Source organism: Atractosteus spatula, chromosome 10, assembly GCF_055471065.1.
Source record: "Atractosteus spatula isolate fAtrSpa1 chromosome 10, fAtrSpa1.hap1, whole genome shotgun sequence".
NCBI classification, from domain to species: Eukaryota; Metazoa; Chordata; class Actinopteri; order Semionotiformes; family Lepisosteidae; genus Atractosteus; species Atractosteus spatula.
In genome coordinates this window covers 19,753,540-19,776,868 of record NC_142715.1, presented here as the reverse complement: position 1 = coordinate 19,776,868, position 23,329 = coordinate 19,753,540, and the positions used below count along the sequence as shown (strand labels likewise).

Sequence of the window (23,329 nt, the reverse complement as noted above, 5' to 3'; positions counted from 1 at the left end):
TGAGACAACAGAAACAGACTTCAAACTGACATGAATTACTTCTTGAGCGTTTATGACCGTCTTTAAAAGCTGAGCAGGTGAAAAAGTCTTTGGAAATGAGGAAATGACTGCTGACAGTAAACAGAGCTGACGCTCAGCTGCAGACAAGCGCTCCTCGTTGGTATAGTGCTGAGTACCCCCGCTTGTTGCGCGGGAGACCGGGGTACGTTTCTGTGACAGGGCGCTGGTTTAATTTTTTAACAACCTGACTTCACTTAAAAAAGTGTGTACGGTGTACTACGTTTCGGACTAGTTACTGCGGTAGAATATGGAGATCATCTCCAGCTTTGAGCTCAACTGCAACAAGAAGTCATGCTAAATGTAGTATAGTGAGTAGACATCGCGAGACAACAGAACGAGAGAGTAGAAGGCGGGAATATATGGTGTAAGGGCATGATCTGTGTAGTTAAAAAAATAGATAAAATAATATAAAAACGTCTCTTTATTAAGATACACAACATTTATGGCGACGAGAGATGAGTGCTTGACGGACTCAAAGCGAGCAGAATTTTAGTTCTCTTGCTGGTAGAAACGAGCTTCTGAATTTTCGGACTTTTCGTTTAGTTTGCGCCATGGAAGATATGGCAGCCGCGCCGAGAAGCTTTGCTTATGCCCAGCTTTTTCCACCGCTTCTACTGAACCTCGGAGCTCCAGATTTTTATACGGAATACAAGATATGGATGGAGTCGTACAGATTTTTTTAAATAGCCAGTGGATCTACAGAAGCTCAGGATGCCGTGAGACGTGCTACATTACTGCACTGTATCGGGGCTCCTGTGCAGCGGATTTTCGTCAACCTCCCTGGAGAAAAAGGTACATATGAACAGACTGTAGCTGCCTTAGACGCTTACTTTACACCGCGGAGAAATGTGGTTTTGGGACGGCATAAATTTAGGCAGAGAACTTAGTCTCAGGACGAATCTGTTGCTGCTTTTGTGACTGCACTAAGAGAACTGGCTAAATCTTGTGACTTTGGAGTATTGGAAACTGACATGTTAAGAGATCAACTTGTGGAAAAATGTGCACATAAGAGACTATTAATTGCTGCAGGAGGAAGAGCTGACTTTAGAAAGAGCTCTTACAGTCGCTAGAATTCATGAAGCAGCTCAAGCAGAATCAAGAATGCTTTCTGACCACAGTGACAAAGTGACACTGAACGGGGCGCTCGCTCAAACTTTACAAACAAAAGCCGAGCAGCAGGACGCAGTCATGCTAGAGATATAGAAGAACAGGGGACGGCTGACATTACATGTTACAGGTGCGAACTAACAACGCACAAAGCAGATGAATGCGGAGCGTGAACAGCAAAATGTCTACACTGTAAGAAAACAGGACATTATGCACACGTCTGCAGAACATCACGTCCGAGTTTAAGGACAGCAACATCAGAGATTGGAAGGTAGGGAGTTTCAGGTCTGTGTTTTTATTATAGGTTCAAGAAAGTCTGAATACCTTTGCAAGAAGTATTTCAGAATCCCAGTCAAATCCAGTACGAATGCCGCCTAGATCTGCATTGTACAATTGGTATACTGTTTGTCCGTTGAATCAAACACATCTTATGAAGCATTTCTAAAACAGGAGAGACCGTTAGGCAATGTGTCTTCCTGTAAAAATAAAATGACTTCAAGGGCACTATAAGCAGAGGTGTGAAAGCCTGCTCTACAGAAGAACTAAAGCCAGAGATGCCAAAGAGGTCGAGATTTCACCACGTGAGAGAAAGCATCTGAGAAAACGAAGTTGCGGTCGTTTCCACGCGTTATAAAACCTCTAGGTCAAACAACAAGAGCTGAAGAGCCGCTGTTGAGAGTAACGCGGCCGAGTGCTCTAAGGAGCTGGCTTAAACCTCAAGTCTCTTAAGGAGCATCTGTTGGAGTCGCACTGCTACAGCATATCTCCTTGTTAAGTATCCCTTTTATTGTTGTTGCTGCCTCCAGGCGATGTAAACCAGATTCAGAAAAAAATAATTTGAACAAATTCATGGCTTCATGGCTCAATAGCATTTCAAATACAACAGCCACACTGCTGAAACCAAGTGTTTTACACACCAGACAGCCCCCCGAACCTTATACAACCTTGCTGTGGCTGTGGCCCCTTTCTTTATTTTGTAATGATTTTCTGAAGATAACACTACAGGTGATACACTGGGATAGGTGGGTCTTCTTCATGGCTCAATAGCATTTCAAGCACAACAGCCACAGTGCTGCAACCATGTGTTTTACACCAGACATTTCCCCTAACCTTATACAACCTCGCTTTGAGTTGTGGAACATTTCTTTATTTTTTAATGATTTTTTGACTGTAATCAAGTGTTGTGCTAACTAGGTAGGCCTCCTGACCTTTCACAGTCATGCTTTGTTGTGTGCAACTTTAATTATCTTATAGGATTTTTTGAACATGGCAACTTCCACCGAGACGGGTGGGGGGTTTGGGGGTGCTCTTCAATAGCTTTTTCATCTATACACACAAACGGATGTAACCAAGACACTCAGAACCTGTCACGCAGGGGCTGACTGCTGAGGATAGGGGTCCAATGCGGTGCCCTTGATAGGGTTGGCGTGAGACGCAGGCGTAGTCGGAGTAATCAGGCAGGGGTCCGAGTCCGGGAAGGCGTAGTACAGGCATAGGCACAGAATCGACAGGCGAAGGCGTAGTCGAGGGACTGGCAGGGGTCGGAGTCCGGGAAGGGCTAGAAGTTGCGTCGGTAGGCAGAGGCGTAAACGAAGAGACAGGCTGGGGTCAGGATCCGAGAAAGCGTTAAATAGGCGAAGGTACAAAATCGAGTGGCTGAAGCGGTTGTTGGAAAAGTGGGGTCGAGGTCCAGGGGAGAAGTCATAGTAAGGCAAAGGCGTAGTTAGTAGGTAAGCTCCGGGAGAGAATCTCAATCGTGAGCAATGACCGGGGGACAGATGAGGGTTTAAGTAGAGGACTGATTGACGCGTGCACGTTTGGTATGGGGAGAGCTCGAGGGAATGCGGGAGCGCTTGCCTGCGTGAGGGAGATTCGTGACAGAACCAACAGAATCAACCTGAACTCATAGAAAAACAAGAATGCCCCCGAGACACCTGCACCCCCCTCCTGGACCACTCTGGTATCAACACCCCCAAACCCATCCATACCATCTAACAAGACTCAGAATCGGTGCAACCCTCCAACCTGGACCAAGAGCAGGATGGGACAAGAACCTGCACCACACTACGTACACCGGTTTGTATTTTGGGCTGAAGATGAAAATGTCTAACATAGATTGTTTTGGTTCTAGCAAACAATAATAATAGTTGTTAAAATCCAAACACACATAATGAGACCACTCTCTGTCAGTATGTGTAACATTCTGGGTCTGGGCTCCTCTGTATTTGGGCTAAAGAGAGTTCAACAACATTATTAAATGCACTGACATCATAATCTGACAAGAGACATTGTTTAGGGGAGACTTGACCACCCACTGTCCCCCTGGTATCGTGAAGCTCATTGTCCTTTAGCTTTCCAAAACCAGAATCACTTGGGACTCCGGGGGGATCGGTGTATGCAAAATATGAATTCCTTATGCAAGAAATTGTATATGGTCAATATAGCGATCATATCTTATCAGCAGATGGTAATCTCCAAGGAACAAGTAATAGGTTTATTCCACGCTGAAAAATGATCAAATGATTGATGAACCCAAGTGATTTGAAAGAAATGTTAAACAACTCAAAGCGAGGTTGTATAAGGTTAGGGGAGCTGTCTGGTGTGTAAAACGCCTGGTTGCAGCACTGTGGCTGTTGTGCTTGAAGAGCTATTGACTCGTGAAGAGCACCCCCCTATCCCCATGTACCGCCTGTCTAATGGTGCCATATTGAAAAACTCATAAAAAAATAAAGAAAGGGGCCACAACCACAGCAAGGTTGTATAAGGTTAGGGGGCCTGTGTGGTGTGTAAAACACTTGGTTTCAGCAGTGTGGCTGTTGTATTTGAAATGCTATTGAGCCATGAAGAAGACCCACCTATCCCAGTGTGTTACCTGTAGTGTTATCTTCAGAAACTCATTACAAAATAAAGAAAGGGGCCACAGCCACAGCAAGGTTGTATGAGGTTCGGGGGCCTGTCTGGTGTGTAAAACACTTGGTTTCAGCAGTGTGGCTGTTGTATTTGAATTGCTATTGAGCCATGAAGAAGACCCACCTATCCCAGTGTATCACCTGTAGTGTTATCTTCAGAAAAACATAAAAAAATAAAGAAAGGGGCCACAACCCAAAACAAAGCTGGGAAAAGTCAGAGGACCTGCTTAGTGTGCAAAACACTTACTTGCAGCATTGTGGGTGCTGTGGTTTAAATGCTATTGGTTTGTGAACAGAATACCCCTATCCCAGTGCATTGTGCCACATTAAATAAAAGCACGAGAAAAAGATTCAGAACACAAAGCTGTGTCAGTGTTCTGTATAAAAAGTCTCTTGGAACATCATGGGAGCTGTTTTTAATAAGCCGCTGAGTAAAGAATATTTTAATCTTCCTGCTGTCAGTAGTATTGTCAATATAGTTGACCCTTACCTGAATGAAAACAGGACGTAAAGGAGGGGTTTCAGAAATCAAACAAAGCTTTATTCCCGTGCTTACAGTCTGGGTAATTGGAGACTGCGCTGTTCTGCTTCCTATGGTCATATACGGGTTTTTCGCACAAAGCCATGTTGAACAGTATTTCTCTCGTTGTGATCGTGTGCACACAGCGGTCCCCCGGGTTCCAGTTCGTGCGTAATTACGCATCGATGAAAAATCGGAGGTTTAAAAAAAGATAATTAGCTCACTGATAGTTTGATGTAAAGGCTGTGGAAATATCCACAAGTCGTGGTCTTTAAAATGCATTTGGTTTGACGGCGTTCTGTGCTTCCATTGCGAAGATATGGACAAAAGAATATTCGTGCTTGGTCCAAAAAATGTCATAAGAACGAAAAAGTAAAGGCTGAGAAAGCATTCACAATGTATTTTATACGCAAAGCAAGCATTCTCGCAACTCTAAGAGGTTTCGTGAAAGCGCTACAGGCGTGCCAAAATCGTTTTCGAACTTCAAGCCAACTTTACCCCGGTTTCGGCTGTTATCCGAAAGGTTGGTGGTTCAAGTCCACCCAGGAACGGGTTTCTTTTGCGATGTAAACATTGTTTTCGCATAAGTCGATTGGATTTCTCAGCTAAACCATAGCCATTTTAATATTTGTAGGAAATGCGACTGTTCAACACGTGTCAAAAATGTCCAATAATGCCCAACATCGCAACTCCCCAGAAAACCATATTCACCCAAGAAAAATGATCGTCGAATCGTCATTTATACTCCCGTCACATCCTCTGCTGAAATATTTTAAAAATACAATGCAGATTTGTTTGAGAACTTGACAAGCATTGTTACGTTAGCACTGTGCAGTTGGATTTTGATATTTTGACATATTTACCTTAATTTTAAACTGTAAATACTGTACAATCTATTGTAATTGTGTTGTAATATTAAAATATGTTAGCTGAGGATGCAAAGGGGTGAAAGGGAAAGGTCAGAGGGTACAGTAACAACAAGGTTAGGATTGGTGGAGGTGGTAGGGGTGTTGATGGTTTTTCTCTGTAGAGGACGATTGAGTTTTTTATCCTTCTCTGAAGTGAGAAACTGGAAGAGTTGGGAGTTGAGAGATCTGATGAGGTTAGATAGAAAAGGAAGATGATGTTGAGCTGTTAGCGGTAAAAAATACTTAATGTCTTTGATGTTGTCATCAAAGATAAACTGCAGTAAGCAAAGATAAAGAAAATTATCTTTGCTTACTGCCCTGTCTTTCTCACACCTGAAGAAGGCTCCAGGGCCAACACATTGTGTTTCCTTTCTTCTCTTTTCAGCATGGAGTAATCCTTTAATTGTTCCATTGCAGCCTACGCATGCTGACGCAGCTACTCACCTGATATTTAACATTCCTATAATCACAAATATGAATGTCCACTGTGGGTATTTTTTCCATGATTATTTATTCTGTCATTGAAGCATATTTTATGTCATACTGAAGTGTCATAATCACTGAAAAAATATTTGTTTTCATTTAGAAAGTAAGAAAATGATAAATCACTATGAATTGCATTTAGCCTGTACTGATCTAGATTTTCTATATACTTTAACATGCTATGTTCACAATGTCACAACAACAAATGCAACAGTGAAGTGTTGTAATTACAAATGTACATAGTTTCGGAATATTGAGATGTTTGGTAATGAGGAAGGAGGGACATGCCATGTTCACAGGGTCATATTTAAAAAAAACGGTACAGTAAAATTTATTGTACTTCGGGATTAAGAGAGCCTGTTACATTGTCTCTCACACCTCAGTGTCAGAATTTTGAGACATTTTCATAATCAAGAGGGAGGGCCATAGCAATACAACAGAAAGTGCATTCCCAATGCATTCTCTCATGCCATGTTCAGAGGGTCATATTTAAAAAGTGGAACAGTAAAATTTCCTAAAGCTCAGGATTTTGATAGTCTGTTCCATTGTCTCTCACACCTCAGTGTCAGAATTTTGAGATGTTTTTATAACCAGGGGGTAGGTTTATAGCAATAAGCAGAAAGTGCAATCACCCTTTGCTCATCCTCGGTTAAATGTCCCATTTATATTACAATTTCTTGTAAAATGCAAGATTTTAAGACTTCTTATGATCAGAAGGCAAGGTCGTGGTAAATATGCAGAAAGTGCCTGTGAACTTACGTTTTGCCTTTGTCTTACTTATCGTGTTTGTGTTATTGTGAGTTTTGAAAATTGGTTTTCAATTTTCTGAAACTTGTTTCACACAAAAATGCTATTTGGATAGTCATTACTTACATATTCCCCTTTACTGAGGATAAGTACAGTAATCCATTCCGATTAGTACTTTTAAAAATTACTGTAGAGAGCTATCTACAGGCGAAAGGCGTCATAACATCACAGCAGCAGAATTTAAGGCAGAAGAAGAAGCTGGCGAATAAGAAGCCAACTTCAGCCTCGTTAATGCAATATCATTGGGTGAGGTGGAAAAATATTTCTTGCTCTGAATCCTAACATTTTTATAGGAGGTGTTCTAGTACTTCTTGCCTCAGAAAAAAAACTACCAATACATCACTTATTTCAACTCCATCAATAGCAGCATTGTTATCGATACTGAGCCCTAAATGTAGGTCTTGTCATCATATAAAAAGTCGAAAGTATCGACTGCATTCAACTGATCAAATTTCTCTTCGATGACAGTTATAATTTTATCCAAAATACATATGAAACAAATTTGCACAGCTTTTTTTGGATCCAGAAGAGCATCATCATGAGACTCAAAACAGACCTGTTTTTTCTTCTTTCCAGGAGGAAGGATTGTTCAGATGCAAACATTGGTCCAAAATCAATGTACTCTCCTATCGCTGTTGTTTCTTCAAATCCTTCATTTGAACGTCGATATTGAGGGATGATATTGTACAAATTTTGGTTTACTTTTAAGCAAATTTTATTAAAATATGAGCCTCTGTTATAGTTGTCTTGGAAGTTTCGCAAGGTATAATAGACCCCCTTGTGCCCTCCGCTAAAATATGATAAAATACAACAAAATGTATTTGCATAGAACAGCATTTATGGTTACATGTATATTAAAATTAAGATACATATACAAAAGTATTAAAATAAAAATGTATAGTCCTAACATAATCATGCTGTCCAACTGTCTTTTTTGCTTCTCAGTTCTCCAACAAATCTGTGTTGTAATTTTAAATATTCTAACTAAGGGTGCAACGAGAGCATAAATGAATTCTCCTGCCAGCCATTCGAAGATCAAAGTCCATGGCTGAATATGATGTCCTTGAATGTTGGTCATTATTGGCCATTCCCAGTGATATTGACTTACGTACTTAATTGTTTAACAAAAACATTCAAATTTACTGCAAATATCAAGTGGGTTAAAGTTTTGCTAAGAAATCCAAATAAGTAGAGATGAGGTTTACATCGCAATAATGAGAAGTGCATTTCTGGGTGGGCTCAAACCACTAACCTTTCATTTAACAGAGACTCACGTGTGTCCCTTTTCTCCATTTTCAAGCTTCTGATTAAAAAAAAGAAAATAATGCTTCTTTCTTACCAGCCTGCAATATACAAGGCAAGATTTGTATTTCATCTTTCGCAAGCTGTATGAATTTCATGAAAAGCAAGTTGTTCCAGAAAGAAAATGAAAACTTGCATTAAACCAAATCAAGCCGCACGTAATTTTGTAAGACAAGACAGGAAAAAGGGCACCACTGGGATTTGAACTCAGGATCTCCTGTTTAAGAGGAAAGCATGTTAACCAAATCAGCCAAAGTGCATCAACACCATGTCTGAGTCAGTGATTGCAGCTGACTGTCACTGGAGGACAGTTCATCGTGAACAAGTCAGCCTGCATAACGAGGGGGAAGAGACTGACCTCTGTGATGCAGTATCGACAAATACTAACCTTCTGTCCAACTGTTCTCTGCTGCATTCTGGATTATCAGGTAAATATTGGTTTCCATGCATGTGTAGGGGTTTTGTGTATTTACTGGGACAATTATTAATTGTAGCAGTACAGTAAGTCACAAAATGATTCGATGGCTATTAGAAAACCGACCTTGCAGGATAACTCAGCAATGCACACACACAGATACTAATACACTTATTAATACATAAAATGTGCATATAAACATAACAGATCTTAAGTGAGTATTAGCAGAATACAAAATGTATATATTCAATCACAAAGAGTTACAAACCAAGAGGGACATACATTCAGTATACCATTCATTTATACCGTTTTGTAAATGAACTTTGATTACAACTTCTATGCTAGATACTCAAAGGCAAGTACATCACTCATAGGAATTAAATTAATATCAACTCAGGTTGAGGTAACAATTGAATTCTCGAGCTGTAATGCAGAATGTTGAATACTCATCCAATCTGTGTGGATTCAGATCTCCCACGGACACAAGAGAACAGTAACAGGCTGTAGCAGTGTCCAATCAGCATCCTCTGGCCCAGTGCCAGGCAGTCCTGGTCCGGTGTGAGGTGTGGGAGAAGGAGGGAGAGATTCCTGCTGCAGCGTGCTGGCAGTGACTCTCTGAAGACTGGCTAGTTAGTCCTGGCTCCACTAGCAGAGATTGTGGACATGAAAAGTGACTGTGGGTCCAAGCAAGTCACACTCTTTTGATGGGAAGAAGACTGGTTTGTTCCTGGTGTAGCGCTAGTCCTGAATAATGAGATTCAGCTGTTGACAGTTCTGACCATAGTTCACTCGTTGATCAGGCGATGGTGAGGGAGAAGAAAACTTAATTCCTGTATTATTAATAAGCCTTGCCGCTACACCAGCATGGAGCTTGAATTCACAACCCTGGGATTAAGAGTTTCATATGAATTGCTCCACAGAAAACTGAAATTTTTTACTTTACTGTATGTTACATACTGCAGGTCCTGTCCTTTACATCACTGAAGAGGTCGGTCTGGTCTCCAGGTTACCAACAATAAGTTCAGACATCGCTTATGTGGGGCAGAACATCAATTCGATGATTGTTTGCTGTACATACACGGTTCCCCCCCCCCTCTTCCCCCCCCTTCACTCAACTAAATATAGAGGAAGCTCTCTAGTAAAGGAACACCATTGACAAAGAACACGTATTAAACAGTTTAAAATAGGAACAGTGAACACAACAAGGATGGGATTCTAACCCATGTGTGCAGAGCACAATGGATTAGCAATCATCACCTTAACCACTCAGCCACCTTGTCAGGGCACTGCCACTGGACCAGTCATGAGGTGGCACGATCAAGATGATCACCTTTTCCCTGTACTTGAGGGTCATTTTCCTCTTCCACCTGCTATTTCAACATATTCCTTGGGAGATGCCAAGCTTCTGAGTCTGTTGCATATGGAAAGCACATTGAGGTCCTTGGACACGAAAACTCTTGGATTGTTAAAGCTTCTCTCAATAAACAGGAGATCCTGTTTCTGAAATCCTGCCGTGCCTTCATTCCTGTTTTGTCTTATAGAAGGTATCATAATTATTGATAATCAAATATGGCTTGATTTGGTTCAATGCAAGTATTCATTTCCTTTTTGGAACAACTTGTTTTTCAAAAATTGCATACAACTTGTGAAAGATGAAATACAAATCTTGCTCATTAGTGCAGAAGGAATTCTGCCCGCTAGCAAGAAATTCCCAGCGATATATTTAACCAAAAACCTGTGAATGGAGATGTAGAACAAAAATCCACTTGAGACATTTTTGTTAAGTAGAAGAGGAGTTTATTGAATACGTGACCAAGAAGAAGTATCCTCCGTACAGTCAGGAGAGAAGTTCTGACAAGAAGTGTTACAGCTGACTTTTTATACACTTACTTGATACGGAAGATGAACAGTTTAAGTCTCAACAAGAAAAACTTGTATTTGATTTCTACTGGTTAAGCAGACTCCAAGGTGACTGATCACAAAATATATATATGACTGAACTGGTACAACACCTAGAAATACAGGTACAGTTTTGGTTAAGCTCTTGCACTAGAACAATTCTTAGAATTATTACAATAGGCATATTTCCTTTCTGCAGGCTCTATTTGGCTACGCTTAAATTTTGGAGGAAAAGCTGTTCTGTAGAAACAGATTAACAATATGGGGCCAATCAACCTGTTGGACAGACTGAAGATGAAAACACTGTTTATAGCCTGGAAGAAAATAAATTCCATTTAAACAAGTATGTGGCCTTGTTGAGACATATTTAATCTAAGATAAACAAAGCTATAAGTATAGAGAGATGTGAGAGAAAAAAGATTGGAAAAAATAGTAAGGAAGGGAAAGAGAGGTGTATAAAGAAAATGAAAGGAGGGAAAATGTATTAATTAGAAAAGATTAATTTGGGTGGGTTGTGGAGGGGCAATAGAAGAATAAAAAATTAAATCTGTTAAGTTATTTTCTGCATTCCTTCCTTTCAATTGGTCTGACTCAGTGACTTATTCAGAGATTGCATTTAATATTATATCACAAAACTGAGCAGGGCAGGTGATTAGTGATGTGTGTTTCGATTTAAAAATAGCTTTGCATGAAAACCTGCGCTGATAATAATGTACATTATAGTGTCCTGCAAGTAAAACGTGGAAATACATTTTCTGTTTCACAAAATTCACACTGCGTAACTCGCAGGTGATTCACTCCTCCTGACTAGATGGCGCTAGCAGGTGTGGTGAGGTTTATATCTGTTGCAGGGGTTGCAGAAATACCTCTGTCTCAAAATTCCTCTCCTCAGTTGTTTTGAAGCTACGGCAGCCCTAAAGAATGACGTCATCATACTGCGCGACTCAACACAACAGATATTTCACCCACGCGACAGTGATTGAGTCAGTTGTTTTAGCTAAATAATCAAGAATAAAGTTATTTTGTTTTTTACTATGCTACGATTTTTCAGCTGTGTTGAACGGAATGCTTGAACGGAATACAGGCCTGAATGCAGGATCTGTGTAGAATAAAATAAGAACGTTTTTCCGTTTAAACTCCACAATTTAGCCTTTGTTTCTGACCGACTCTGAAGAAGGATGACGGAGTGTTTGTTGAATCTGCAAACTGAGCTTCACTCTTTCATGCAGGTTTTGCTCAAATCGATCGTGTATGAAGTTTCAGACGTTTTCAGAAACAGGATGTCTGACTTTGAGGACGAGTTACAAGATAAACTCCGCAGCGTCTCCCAGACTCTGGTGAGACGGGCCGTGTTTAAAATCACACAGTGTGTGGAGGACAGTGTCGGGAGGGAAATGGCGCAGCTGAAGAAGGAAAACGAGAGCCTGAAGTGGAGATTGCAGCTGTGGGAGAAGGAGTCGGGAGCTGGAGGAGATCAGGGACAGACAGATCGTGTTGGACACATGCTTCCCTGTGAAGTCCCTGCAGGAATAAAGGAAGAAATGGACACGAAACTGGAGCTGTCAGGTCAGTGTGGTGACCTGTACGAAGTCAGAGTGTGTGTGTTTAAAAACAGTGTCTTTAACTTTCTCACTGGTGAGAATATAGTGGAGATACGGAAGTGGAAAGACTTGTGTGATATAGCGACAGGATGCTTTACTGGAAACTGAAATTGTTATAATCCGGTTATGGTGCTAAAAACAACTCGTTCAGATTCAGCATCTGTTTCTCTAAATCAGTGTGTAATCCGATGTTATTAGGAAATAAATATATATACAGTATATAATATTACACAATTATTATAATACAAATACAAATACAATATTTGAGTGTCCAGTCAGTGTGTCTGTATGAACCCCTCTCTCTCAGTGCAGTGTTCATGTACTGGAGTGTCCAGTCAGTGTGTCTGTATTAACCCCTCTTTCTCTCAGTGAAGTGTTAATGTACTGTAGTGTCAGTCAGAGTGTCTGTATTACCCCCCTCTCTCTCAGTGCAGTGTCAATGTACTGGAGTGTCCAGTCAGTGTGTCTGTATTAATCCTTCTCTCTATCAGTGCAGTGTTAATGTACTGTAGTGTCCAGTTATTGTGTCTGTATTAACCCCTCATTCTCCTCATCCCCTCACCTGTATTTCAGTAACAGGGCCGAGAACACATTGTTTAGACGTTGTTTAGTCTATATCATTCAGTAACTGGAGTAAAAAATGATGAGCTACTGCATTTACATCATTGTTACAGAATACATTGGTATCTTGCTTGTTTAGTGTTTTTTATCTTTGGAGATATGTTTAATATATTTTTAATTTATTTAACTTATTTTTAATATAATCTTGGCCAAACGTTTTTTCAGTGATTTAGGTTTTACAAAAGCAAATAAAATCTGGAAGTAAACGTGACATTTTAAACAGAATAAAAATGGTCAATCAGTCGATAGATATATGCATTCTTATGTTTTCTATTTGTCAGGGGTTTGAGGTGCAGGAGCAAGTGAATATTGGATTGTCTCTGGTGAGCTGCAGCATATTGGGGTGTTTTAAGTTTGGGGATTCTGCTGTATTCATTGATCTTGGAGGAGTGTCCTGGATTTTGAAGGAATCTCTGTTCCCAGGGTTTTTCTCTTGGTGTTTCTGTGCTACAATGTCTGGTCAGTGTTGTCTGCTCTTATTGATCAGTTGAGTACCAGCACTGTAATGTCCACTGTTTTCTTCCTGACCTCTTTGGATTAGGCACACAGTAGAATGTGTATGAGTCTTTTAGAGAGAGTCGTTTCCTCTCAGTTGAATTCACTACTCTATCCAGTACAGGGTCACGGTAGAGTCGGAGCCAATCCCAGCATGCAAGTGGCACAGTGTGGGATACACCATGCATAGGATACCATCACAGAATATTGTTGACACCAATGGTTACAAATAGGGAGTTTTGAAATTAGAGGAACAGCCTGAAATGGCCCAGAGGGTAAATCAACAATTAAATTATATATCTATATCCCCCATATATAGAAATAATTAGATTGACAAACACTTGAGTTCTTTGTGCTCCGACACAGAAAAGAGTCAGAAGTAAGACACACTGGGCTAACAAATATTTATTAACAGTGACAATACACACACTAAACTACATACACAATAAACATACAACATGCAAGTTATGCAATTTATAAATAAGGTGACCCAGAGGCCCACCTCCTATTTACCCAGAAAAACCTGACTGTTGCTAAGTATTCAACTCTTAAATAGCTCCTACAAAGACCAGCAGATCAACTGCCTTCCAAGCTAAAAACAATGTTACCTGCAGTTAAATCTCTCTCCCCCTCTTAACCCTGATGTTACCAAATTAATGGCAATTTACCTGCTTATTCTCAAAATACACCCACTAATCAGGAGAAGGTGTTTTTAACCAAGACATCCTTTACTCTGGCAATCGGAGATCTCTAAAAATTACGGAATAACAGGCTATCTTAACAAGGTTCAAATACTTGGCTCCAGTCTGCTCTTTCCAGGTGATCTGGAACAAGGAGCTCTCACCTTCATGTTCTCTTGTCTCCTCTGTTCTTATCTCTGTCCCTTTCTTTTATGCTGACTTCCTGGACTATTGATTTACACTTAATCATTTACCCAGAATTGAATTAACTAATGTAAACCAAGGTAAATATTACAATTGCTTTGATCACTGAATCTGGGGCTTCCACATCCCAGTGAGCATCCCCTTTGCTGTGAAGCTTGAAATGTTGACAATAACCAGGAGTTTTTTTTAGAATCTATGCTCTCCACTTTGTAATGAATCAGGTTCAGATCATTTGTGTGTTTGGATCTTTGCTTTTTTGGGGGGTCTCGAATTTGTAGTGTCATGCCTGCACTGGGTCCGACCCGTGTCCTGTAGTTGCCAGGGGCAACATGAGAGTTCTCACATTCTTACCATCCAAACAGATCGGGACACCTTTCTCTCAGACTGCCCGTTTTTCAATGAGGATCTCAATCTAGATCTCAATCAGTTTAATCAAACTCCTTATTGCCCCTTCCAAACCCTCACTGTACCTGTTTAATTCTGCTGCCTCCTCCCACTGTGTGGCTTTTTTCCTCTGTAAAGAACTTTGAGAAGCCCCTTTTAAAGGTGTTATATAAAATAAAAAGAAAACTTTATTGTTATGATTCAATCCACTGTTGTTGTTATTGAGTGTCTTACACTCGTGTTAGCATTCTCTTCCCTTTTTGCAAGTAAACTCAAAACAACCCTTTCCCCCCTTATCATATCAGGTAATGACTCAGTGGAAAATCATCTCCGGTCTCATTTTCTCCCACTGGTTATCTCTGTGCCTTTTTGCCTTTTTTCCCCTCTTTGTTTTTTTTTCTGAATCACCAGCTCCCCTCTTTCTGTTTCAGCTGGGAGCCTCTCTGTAATTAAACTGTTCTGTATCAGACTGTCTCCCTTCCTGCCTGGTCCATTTGTCCCACTCTCTGAATTCACTGTCTAAGCCAGTTACTGCTTCTAGAATTCAACCTTAAACAGCACACTGAGGACTATGCTTGGGCTTTGACCAATCACCATGCCGTTTTCACATTTAAACCTTAACGTGGTTATTAAAAGACTTTGCTGGTCAGTGCTGATTGTTGCTGTCAATTAGAGGTATATGATACCAACACATGTAATGTGTGTTTAGAAAAGTTGTTAATTCTGTGTGTTATTTTTCTGTATACTTGTTTGCAGTGTTAATTTAGTCTCCAGTTTTTGATTTAGTCATAGTCTTAGTCAAGTCAAGTGTCTGTCATAGCCACCTTCTAGTCATCCGTTTTTAATTTAGTCCAGTCAACTCAATTTTCACTATAATTAGTCTTAATTAATTAACTTAATTAAACTGATTAAAACAAAATTAGTCACATTTTAAGCCTTTTTATTTATTTGTATAATAAAATGTATAAAAGTATTATAAATACTAAATTGCAATAAATAATAAAATGTATGTCTAAAAAATATTTAACACATTTTATAAGATTGTCAAAAAGCACATGTTTTTGTTGCACAGTCTAAAGAGTATTGATCCCCAGAAATGTCAAATATCAGTACAATAAGTAATTTATTTTTGATAAGTAATAAATAATCTTATAGAGGGACATCGTATGAATCTTTCCTAATAAGATCTATTTATTACATCACTGTTAATAATTTTGTACTTTTCTATAAATTGTGTTGAAATTATGTTTTCAAAGGAAGTTTTTTTCTAAGTTTCAAAGCAACATTATTTTCAGTTTATTTAGTAGAGGCTTCCACCAATACTGAATTTGTAATAACTATAGGGTAATTACTGCATGAGTTACTTAAAGTATTACCACAGAACAGGAAAAGTAATATACATATTCTTTATCTCACTGATATTATTTATAACTAGGTCTTTTGATGCCATAATAATTCAGTTGAAAAACTGCCATAGTCTAAGAGTAGTGTAAGTGTTAATCATGTTGTGCTAGTATTATGTTAAGTATAAGTATTATGGCAGGCCTGTGTTTCAGTCTATAACAGTGCTTTTTATCATGCTGGGCAAGCAATTTTTTAAAAATAAAAAAGAAAATGATTAAAAAATAATATACAATGATGTGTTCCTGCCTAACTTAAACATTGCATGACTTTAAAATCTATATAATTGGTTTAGATAAAAAACACTTTGTATGTGCAACCAATGGGTCAGTTTTCTTCCTTATGATCAGCTTAGAAAATTTGTGTATGCTGTAGGTTTTTTACTTTTTAATTAAACATTTAAAATGATTGAATTTCATAAATGCAACACTCGTTTCATGCAGACAAAATCACATTCTTCTCTCTTCTTGTGGTGTGAAGCAGATCATCAGGTCTTTTGTTTCCAATCAGAGGCTGGGAAAATAGCGCACTGCCCTCTGCGCGCTTTCAGGGAGGAAGGTAGTACCAAGACAGAGAGGAGTTGCGAGCTCATCAATACAGTCTGAGCGTTCTATAGCACAAAGTTAAACGGGCGCCGTCCTTCGGATGAGATGTAAAACCAAGGTTCTGACTCTCTGTCGTCATTAAAAATCCCAGGGCATTTCTCGAAAAGAGTAGGGGTGTTACCCCGGCATCCTGGCCAAATTTCCTATTGGCCCTTACCAATCATGGCCTCCTAATAATCCCCATCTATGAATTGGTTTCATTACTCTACTCTCCTCCCCACTGATAGCGTTCTGGCACACTGTGGCTACCGTTGCATCCTCCAGGTGGATGCTGCACATTGGTGTTGGTGGAGGGGACTCCCCATTACCTGTAAAGCGCTTTGAGTGGAGTGTCCAGAAAAGTGCTATATAAGTGTAAGCAATTATTATTAAAGTGCAAATGGCACCCATTGCTTCTGCATATATAACTTAGTGTTTAAAACTAAACAATGTGAATTTTCTTTGACTTCTAAGTCAGTATTTTATTTATGTATAGATGTATCATTACACATCTTTCTCACCATCTAAATTTATTTTTGCAGAAGCCTATTGTACTTCCAAATGATTGAATAATGAATGAATGAATAATCAATGTTAACTGTTCATAAAAATCAAATGTCTTAACTAAGGATTAAGATGGCACAGTTGTTAATAATAATAATTGCTTACACTTATATAGCGCTTTATTGGACACTCCACTCAAAGTGCTTTATAGGTAATGGGGACCCCCCTCCACCACCACCAATGGTGGAATAGTGCGCAAGAACGCTCACCACACTCCAGCTTTCAATGGGGGAGGAGAGTAGAGTAATTGCAACAAACTTTCAAAAGGAGCACACAGCTCTGAGCTCAATTGTAACAAAATGCCGTGCAGAACAAAGCTGGAGAGCAGCTGAATTTGTGCTCAGGTTTCAGCACTGTTGTTTTTCTAATTAACACTAACTGCAGGGGTTCTGAATCAAAGCTTTTCAATTATTCTGGTCAGTGTGTTAATATGTAGGTCATAATCGTAATTTTTCTGTCTCGTTCAAGCATATAACTGGACATTGATATTTTTATTAAACAATGGCATATATTTTAAAATATTGCAGATCTGGGTAAGTTTGCTCTCAAAAGCAAGAAACTTAGAATGAGACTTATTTTCCACATTCAATCTATTGGTGATTCTTTGCTACACACTGAACCTTTTTATTTTTAGCTTGAACAGAGAAAGCTATGAAGGGGCCTGAATCAAGTGTTCAAAATCCTAAAAGGAATCAACAAATCCAAATTATCTGCTATTTTACTGGGTTCTAGAGTCTAGTGTCCATTTTTGCTTTAACCTATGCTGGCATAATGATTATGGGTAAATGTAGTGAAATATAAACATATCAACTGCAGATGCATGTTATAATAAGAAATCACATTAAAGTCTCCTGGTAAACCAAGGTTTTGAGTTTTACAACTTCAAGTACAACAATTTCATTACAAAAAGAACAAGATACAGACATTAAAAACAAAACAGACACACAATGAAGCCAATTCATAGATGGGGATAATTAGGAGGCCATGATTGGTAAGGGGAAATTTGGCCAGGACACTGGGGTTACACCCCTACTCTTTTCGAGAAACGCCCTGGGAATTTTTAATGACCATAGAGAGTCAGGACCTCGGTTTTACGTCCCATCCGAAGGACGGCGCCTGTTTACAGTATATTGTCCCCGTCACTATACTTGGGCATTAGAATCCACACAGAGCGCAGGGTGAGGGTCCCCTACTGGGCCCACTAACACCTCTTCCAGCAGCAACCTCAGTTTTTCCCAGGACATCTCCCATCCAGGTACTGGCCAGGCTCACACCAGCTTAGCTTCAGTGGGGGCTATCAGTTGTGAGCTGCAGAGTGATATGGCTGCTGGCCATATCACTTGTTATAAGCAATCTTTTTGCATGTTTTCTCACAAATACAACAGTAGCACCAGATGTCTCAGTGGCTTTCAAAATTAAATTATGCATGCAATTCTTTGAACTAGAAAGATGACTAAGCTATTCATCCATTTCTAATTGTGGTGCAGTGGTTAGCATTACTGTTTTGCAGCACTGGGGCCCTAGGTTCAATTACTGGGGTACTATATTTGTGGAGTTTGCATGTTCTCTCTGGGTTCCGTGGGTTTTCTTCAGGTGATATGATTTAATTGGCTTATGGGAATACTGATCCTGTTGTGAGTGTGTGTTTGTGTCTGTTTGTCTGCCCTGTGATGTACTGGTGCTATGTCCAGGGTGTATTCTGTCTTGTGCTTTGTTGCATGCTGGGATAGATTCCAGCTCCTCTGTACTGGATAAAGAGATTAGAAAATGGAGGGGATTAACGGCACTGTAACAACTCTATACATAGTGATAAAAACTGCTATGAGATCGCAGGATCTCACTGAGGATAAATTATTTTATAGTGCTAGCTTAAGGAAACAGTCTTTCCACCTCTCTGGCACATCAATATTCATAACTAGTCATTTAAACAAATTGACTCTATATATAAACATCTTAAGATCCTTGCTCCATGGATCAGCTATCAGCTATGTTTGCACATTCCTTCAGTTCACGTGCATCCAACACACAGTTCAATGCTAGCAACTACAAAAAATCTAAAATGCAATCCTCATTTCAGTAGCTGTGTAAACATTCTGTCTCTTAACTTCATCATCTTCCTCTGCAGTCTATAACATCCATCCATCCTCCTAACCGCATTATCCCATTCGGGGTTGCGGAAAGAGCCGGAGCCTATCTCAGCAAGCAACGAGTGCAAGGCAGGGTACACCCTGGACAGGCAGCCAGTCCATCGCAGGGCAAGTGTGAGCCAATCATACATGGGGATAGTATGGAGGCCATGGTAAAGGCTAAGGGGGAAATTTGGCCTGGACACTGGGATAACTTCTTACTCTTCTCGAGAAATGTCTTGGTATCTTTCATGACCACTGAAAGTTAGGACCTCGGTTTAACGTCAAATCTGAAAGACAGTGCCCACTACTGTGTAGTGTCCCTGCCATTATACTAGGACATTAAGACCCACATAGACCGCAAGGTGGGCACACCCCACTGGTCCCAGTAACAGCACTACCAGCAACAACCATAGGTTCCCAGGAGGTCTCTTATCCATGTACTGACCAGGCTCAATCCTGCTTAGCTTCAGTGGGCTGCCAGTTGAGAGCTGCAGGGTGATATGGCCGCTGGCACAGTCTATAACATCTCCTGTCAATTTGTCAAAAGTTTGCCTAACCCTTTTAGTAAGTGTTCTTGTTATTAGCGCATTTCTCAACTTTCCCAAAATTATCTCTTATCTACCTACATCTCTAGTTTTGCATCCTGCAAATAAATCCTCAAAAACTGCTTGTATTAATTTGTTTAACGAATATCATATGTAAATACTGGTAGAAGCACTCTGCATTGTAGAATATCGCACTGATTCCCTTTCTTTTAAAGAGCACAAGACAAACTAAGAAAGGGATTTTTCTAGAATAAATATATGCACATCCTGTTCACTGGGGTAATTAAATCCACACTGAGCAATCTCCAATATTTGGCAGCCAGAATCCTTACTGGGTTGCAAGCAAGCAATCACATTACGCCTGTCTTCAAGTCCTTGCACTGGCTTCCTATCAGGTTTCGAGTCAGCTTTAACTTTCTCATCCTTATTCAGTACTTGTCTGATTTATTATCCATCTACTCCCCACCTTGCAACCTTTGTTCATCTGACTCTGGTCTTCAGGATCATCTACATTCTGTGGGTGACGGGACCTTTTTTAGCTGCACCCCAGAGCTCTGTCTTCCCGACTCCATAACTAAAAAGGCAAATAGGAGTGGCTTAAGCGACATACAGAGTTGTGTAACTGACAATTTGAGGTCCCTATGATGTAAGTTACACTTTTTTGCCGATAAGTTAAGCTTTCAAAACTCGGCCCCAAAGCCATGTGACTTTTCACCCTGTTTCGTTGGTTAAAGGCAAGGATCACATGCACCGCCATGTTAACAGGAATGTGTAGTTTTTTTTAACTGTACTGTCTTTGGATTTGGACAGGGCTTTAAAGAGATGTCTTAATCCCAGTGTCTGGGTGCTGTAGCTCAGATGGCACTTCAGATCTATTGCAGATTTCAACTCATAATGTGGCTGAGTTCTGTTTATCTTCAGTAATGTTGTACAAGAGTTTTTCTTGGTCTGATTATACATGAAATACTTCCTGACTCCAGATCTTTTTTTTCCAGCTGAAAGCATGGAGAACCACAAGCATGTCTTTCTTCTCTAGTTTTCAATTTTCTTTAATCTGCTTATTCTAGTGTATACATCTCATTGTGGCAGTCAATTAACACACAATAAGAATTCATGCCAGGAGGTGTTGAAAAGACCATCCAGAAATGGGAGACAGTTGTAAAACAGAAGAAGATAGAAAATGGCAGATCCTGATAACTGCGATTCTTACACATCCGTAGCCCTTAGGCAATGCACAGTCCACACACAGCCTCAGACTTAAGATTGTACCTGTTGCAGCCAGCCTGCTTTTTGCCAGACAAAAGTAAATACACAAATGGTGAATCTCATGTTGCAAAATTAATTTCACTATGAGTTTTACTCCAGTAGGTCATTTTGTCTCATCTTAGTGCACTGAAGCAGAAATGCAAAGCAATCAAGTCTTTGTCACTATCATTGTGGATTATTTTAGTGTTTCATTTTCTTTAAAATTGCAAAACATTTCGTCGTAATTTTTGTCGACTAAATTAACACTGTCGACTAAATGTGTACTATGAAAGGATAAAGTGAACATTGGGGTGTTTTAGTATTCTGTGGTGGTCTGTATAGATGCTAAAAATCCCTATATTGTAACATTTGTTTTCTTGTATCTCCATGTTGTTATTTCCTTTTTAAATACTACTTTCATCCCATGTTAAAGGTCTTGTCCTTGTGTCCTGTATTTGCAGGGTTAGAGGCCAGTGCTCTCCCTGACGCTGGGGAAAGGGCTCCTCTTGAACAGCAGCACAGTGAGGAGGAGTGGAGCTCCAGTCTGATGCAGGAGACAGAGCTCACTTCTGCAGAAGGGAAAGAGAAACTCAATGAGCAGCCCACAGAGAGCAGACAGAGAGTGGAGGATCTGGACTCTGTGCCCATGATGAAGACAGAGCCTGAGAGTGAGACACCTGGATTCCTACTATCTGATGATTTTATAGAGAAGATTACCAATCTGGACCCATACAATATTACAGAAGGTTGTAGTGGACTTGGCTGTGTGTCTGTACAAGAGCACAGTGAAGAACTGGGTGAGTTTAATCTTACAGAGCAGGACATGGAGCCCCAGTTGATTGACCCTGCAGGCCAGCAGCCTGATGCACCTGTTAATAAGATAAGTACTGAGTTACAACACACAGAGGAGAGTCAGAACAGGGAGGAACAACAGCAGCTCCAACAGGGCTTGATAATAAGACCATTCAGCTGCAGTCAGTGTGGGAAGAGTTTTAGTCAATCATGCTTTTTAAAAAGACACCAGCGCATTCACACAGCAGAGAGACCGTTCAGCTGCAGTCAGTGTGGGAAGAGCTTTACTCAGTCAAATAACTTAAGAAGACACCAGCGCATTCACACAGGAGAGAGACCATTCAGCTGCAGTCAGTGTGAGAAGAGTTTTAGTCAATTATACCACTTAAAACAACACCAGCTCATACACACAGCAGAGAGACTGTTCAGCTGCAGTCAATGTGGGAAGAGTTTTAGTCATTCAAGTAACTTAAGAGCTCACGAGCGCATTCACACAGGAGAGAAACCGTTCAGCTGCAGTCAGTGTGGGAGGAGTTTTAGTCAGTCAAGTACCTTAAGAGCTCACCAGCGCATTCACACAGGAGAGAGACCGTTCAGCTGCAGTCAGTGTGGGAAGAGTTTTAGTCAATTATACCACTTAAAACAACACCAGCTCATACACACAGCAGAGAGACTGTTCAGCTGCAGTCAGTGTGGGAAGAATTTTAGTCACTCAAATAACTTAAGAAGACACCAGCTCATTCACACAGGAGAGAGACCGTTCAGCTGCAGTCAGTGTGGGAAGAGTTTTAGTCAGTCAAGTAACTTAATAACCCACCAGCGCATTCACACAGGAGAGAGACCGTTCAGCTGCAGTCAGTGTGGGAAGAGTTTTAGTCAGTCAAGTACCTTAAGAGCTCACCAGCGTATTCACACAGGAGTGAGACCATTCAGCTGCAGTCAGTGTGGGAAGAGTTTTATTGACTCAAGTACCTTAAGAGCTCACCAGCGTGTTCACACAGGAGAGAGACCATTCAGCTGCAGTCAGTGTGGGAAATGTTTTAGTCAGTTAAGGAACTTAAAAAGCCACCAGCACACTCACAAGAGACCTTCATAGTCCACCAGTGCAGTCACACAGGAGAAAGATCATTCAGCTACAGTCACAATGGGAAGTTTTATCCAGTCTTTATCCAGTGACTTAAAACACACCAATTTAGTCACCAGTTTGATTTAATCATAGTTTTAGTCAAGTCAACTAAAATGTCTATTAGTTCAAGTAGGTAGCTGTGTCAGCATGTGATATCCGAAGAAAGCTTCACAGCTGAAACATTGTGTTGCCTTTTTTTTCTTTTCAGTGTGGAATAAACCTTTACTTGTTCCTAAAATGTTTATTAGTCATAGTCACTTTGTAGTCACCCACTTTTGATTTAGTATAGATCACTTGTAACTAAATTTTTCCTTTTACTTATGGTTGACTAAAATGGAATTAGTTCTAGTCGTGAAGTTTAATTTATATGTATAATAAAATGTATACAACTTTTAGTTTTATACAATTTTAAAATTAAATCTAAATTGAATTAATTATTTATTTCTTTGTAGTCTTGGGATGTTAAGTTTAGTCCTGTTTAATTTACAGTTAAGACTGTTCTCATTGGATAGGCTTGTAATTGTGTAACAGCTTTTAACTTACCATGT

The 23,329-nt window shown here is 40.0% G+C and overlaps 1 protein-coding gene across 1 annotated transcript; it reads left to right on the top strand.

Moving 5' to 3' along the window:
• Positions 1-11,588: 11,588 nt before the first annotated feature.
• Positions 11,589-22,832, top strand: LOC148825679 (uncharacterized). The gene is made up of 3 exons (XM_088926214.1): positions 11,589-11,976; positions 21,325-22,005; positions 22,072-22,832. The coding sequence occupies exons 1-3, from the start codon at positions 11,589-11,591 to the stop codon at positions 22,749-22,751; spliced, it is 1,749 nt and encodes a 582-aa protein (XP_088782340.1). The 3' UTR covers positions 22,752-22,832.
• The last annotated feature ends 497 nt before the right edge of the window (positions 22,833-23,329 follow it).

Coding starts and splice junctions, on each gene's coding strand:
- LOC148825679 (XM_088926214.1), top strand. CDS start 11,589: ATGACGGAGTGTTTGTTGAATCTGCAAACTGAGCTTCACTCTTTCATG. Junction 11,977..21,324: donor CACGAAACTGGAGCTGTCAG/GTCAGTGTGGTG, acceptor CTGTATTTGCAG/GGTTAGAGGCCAGTGCTCTC. Junction 22,006..22,071: donor AGAGAGACCATTCAGCTGCA/GTCAGTGTGAGA, acceptor TACACACAGCAG/AGAGACTGTTCAGCTGCAGT.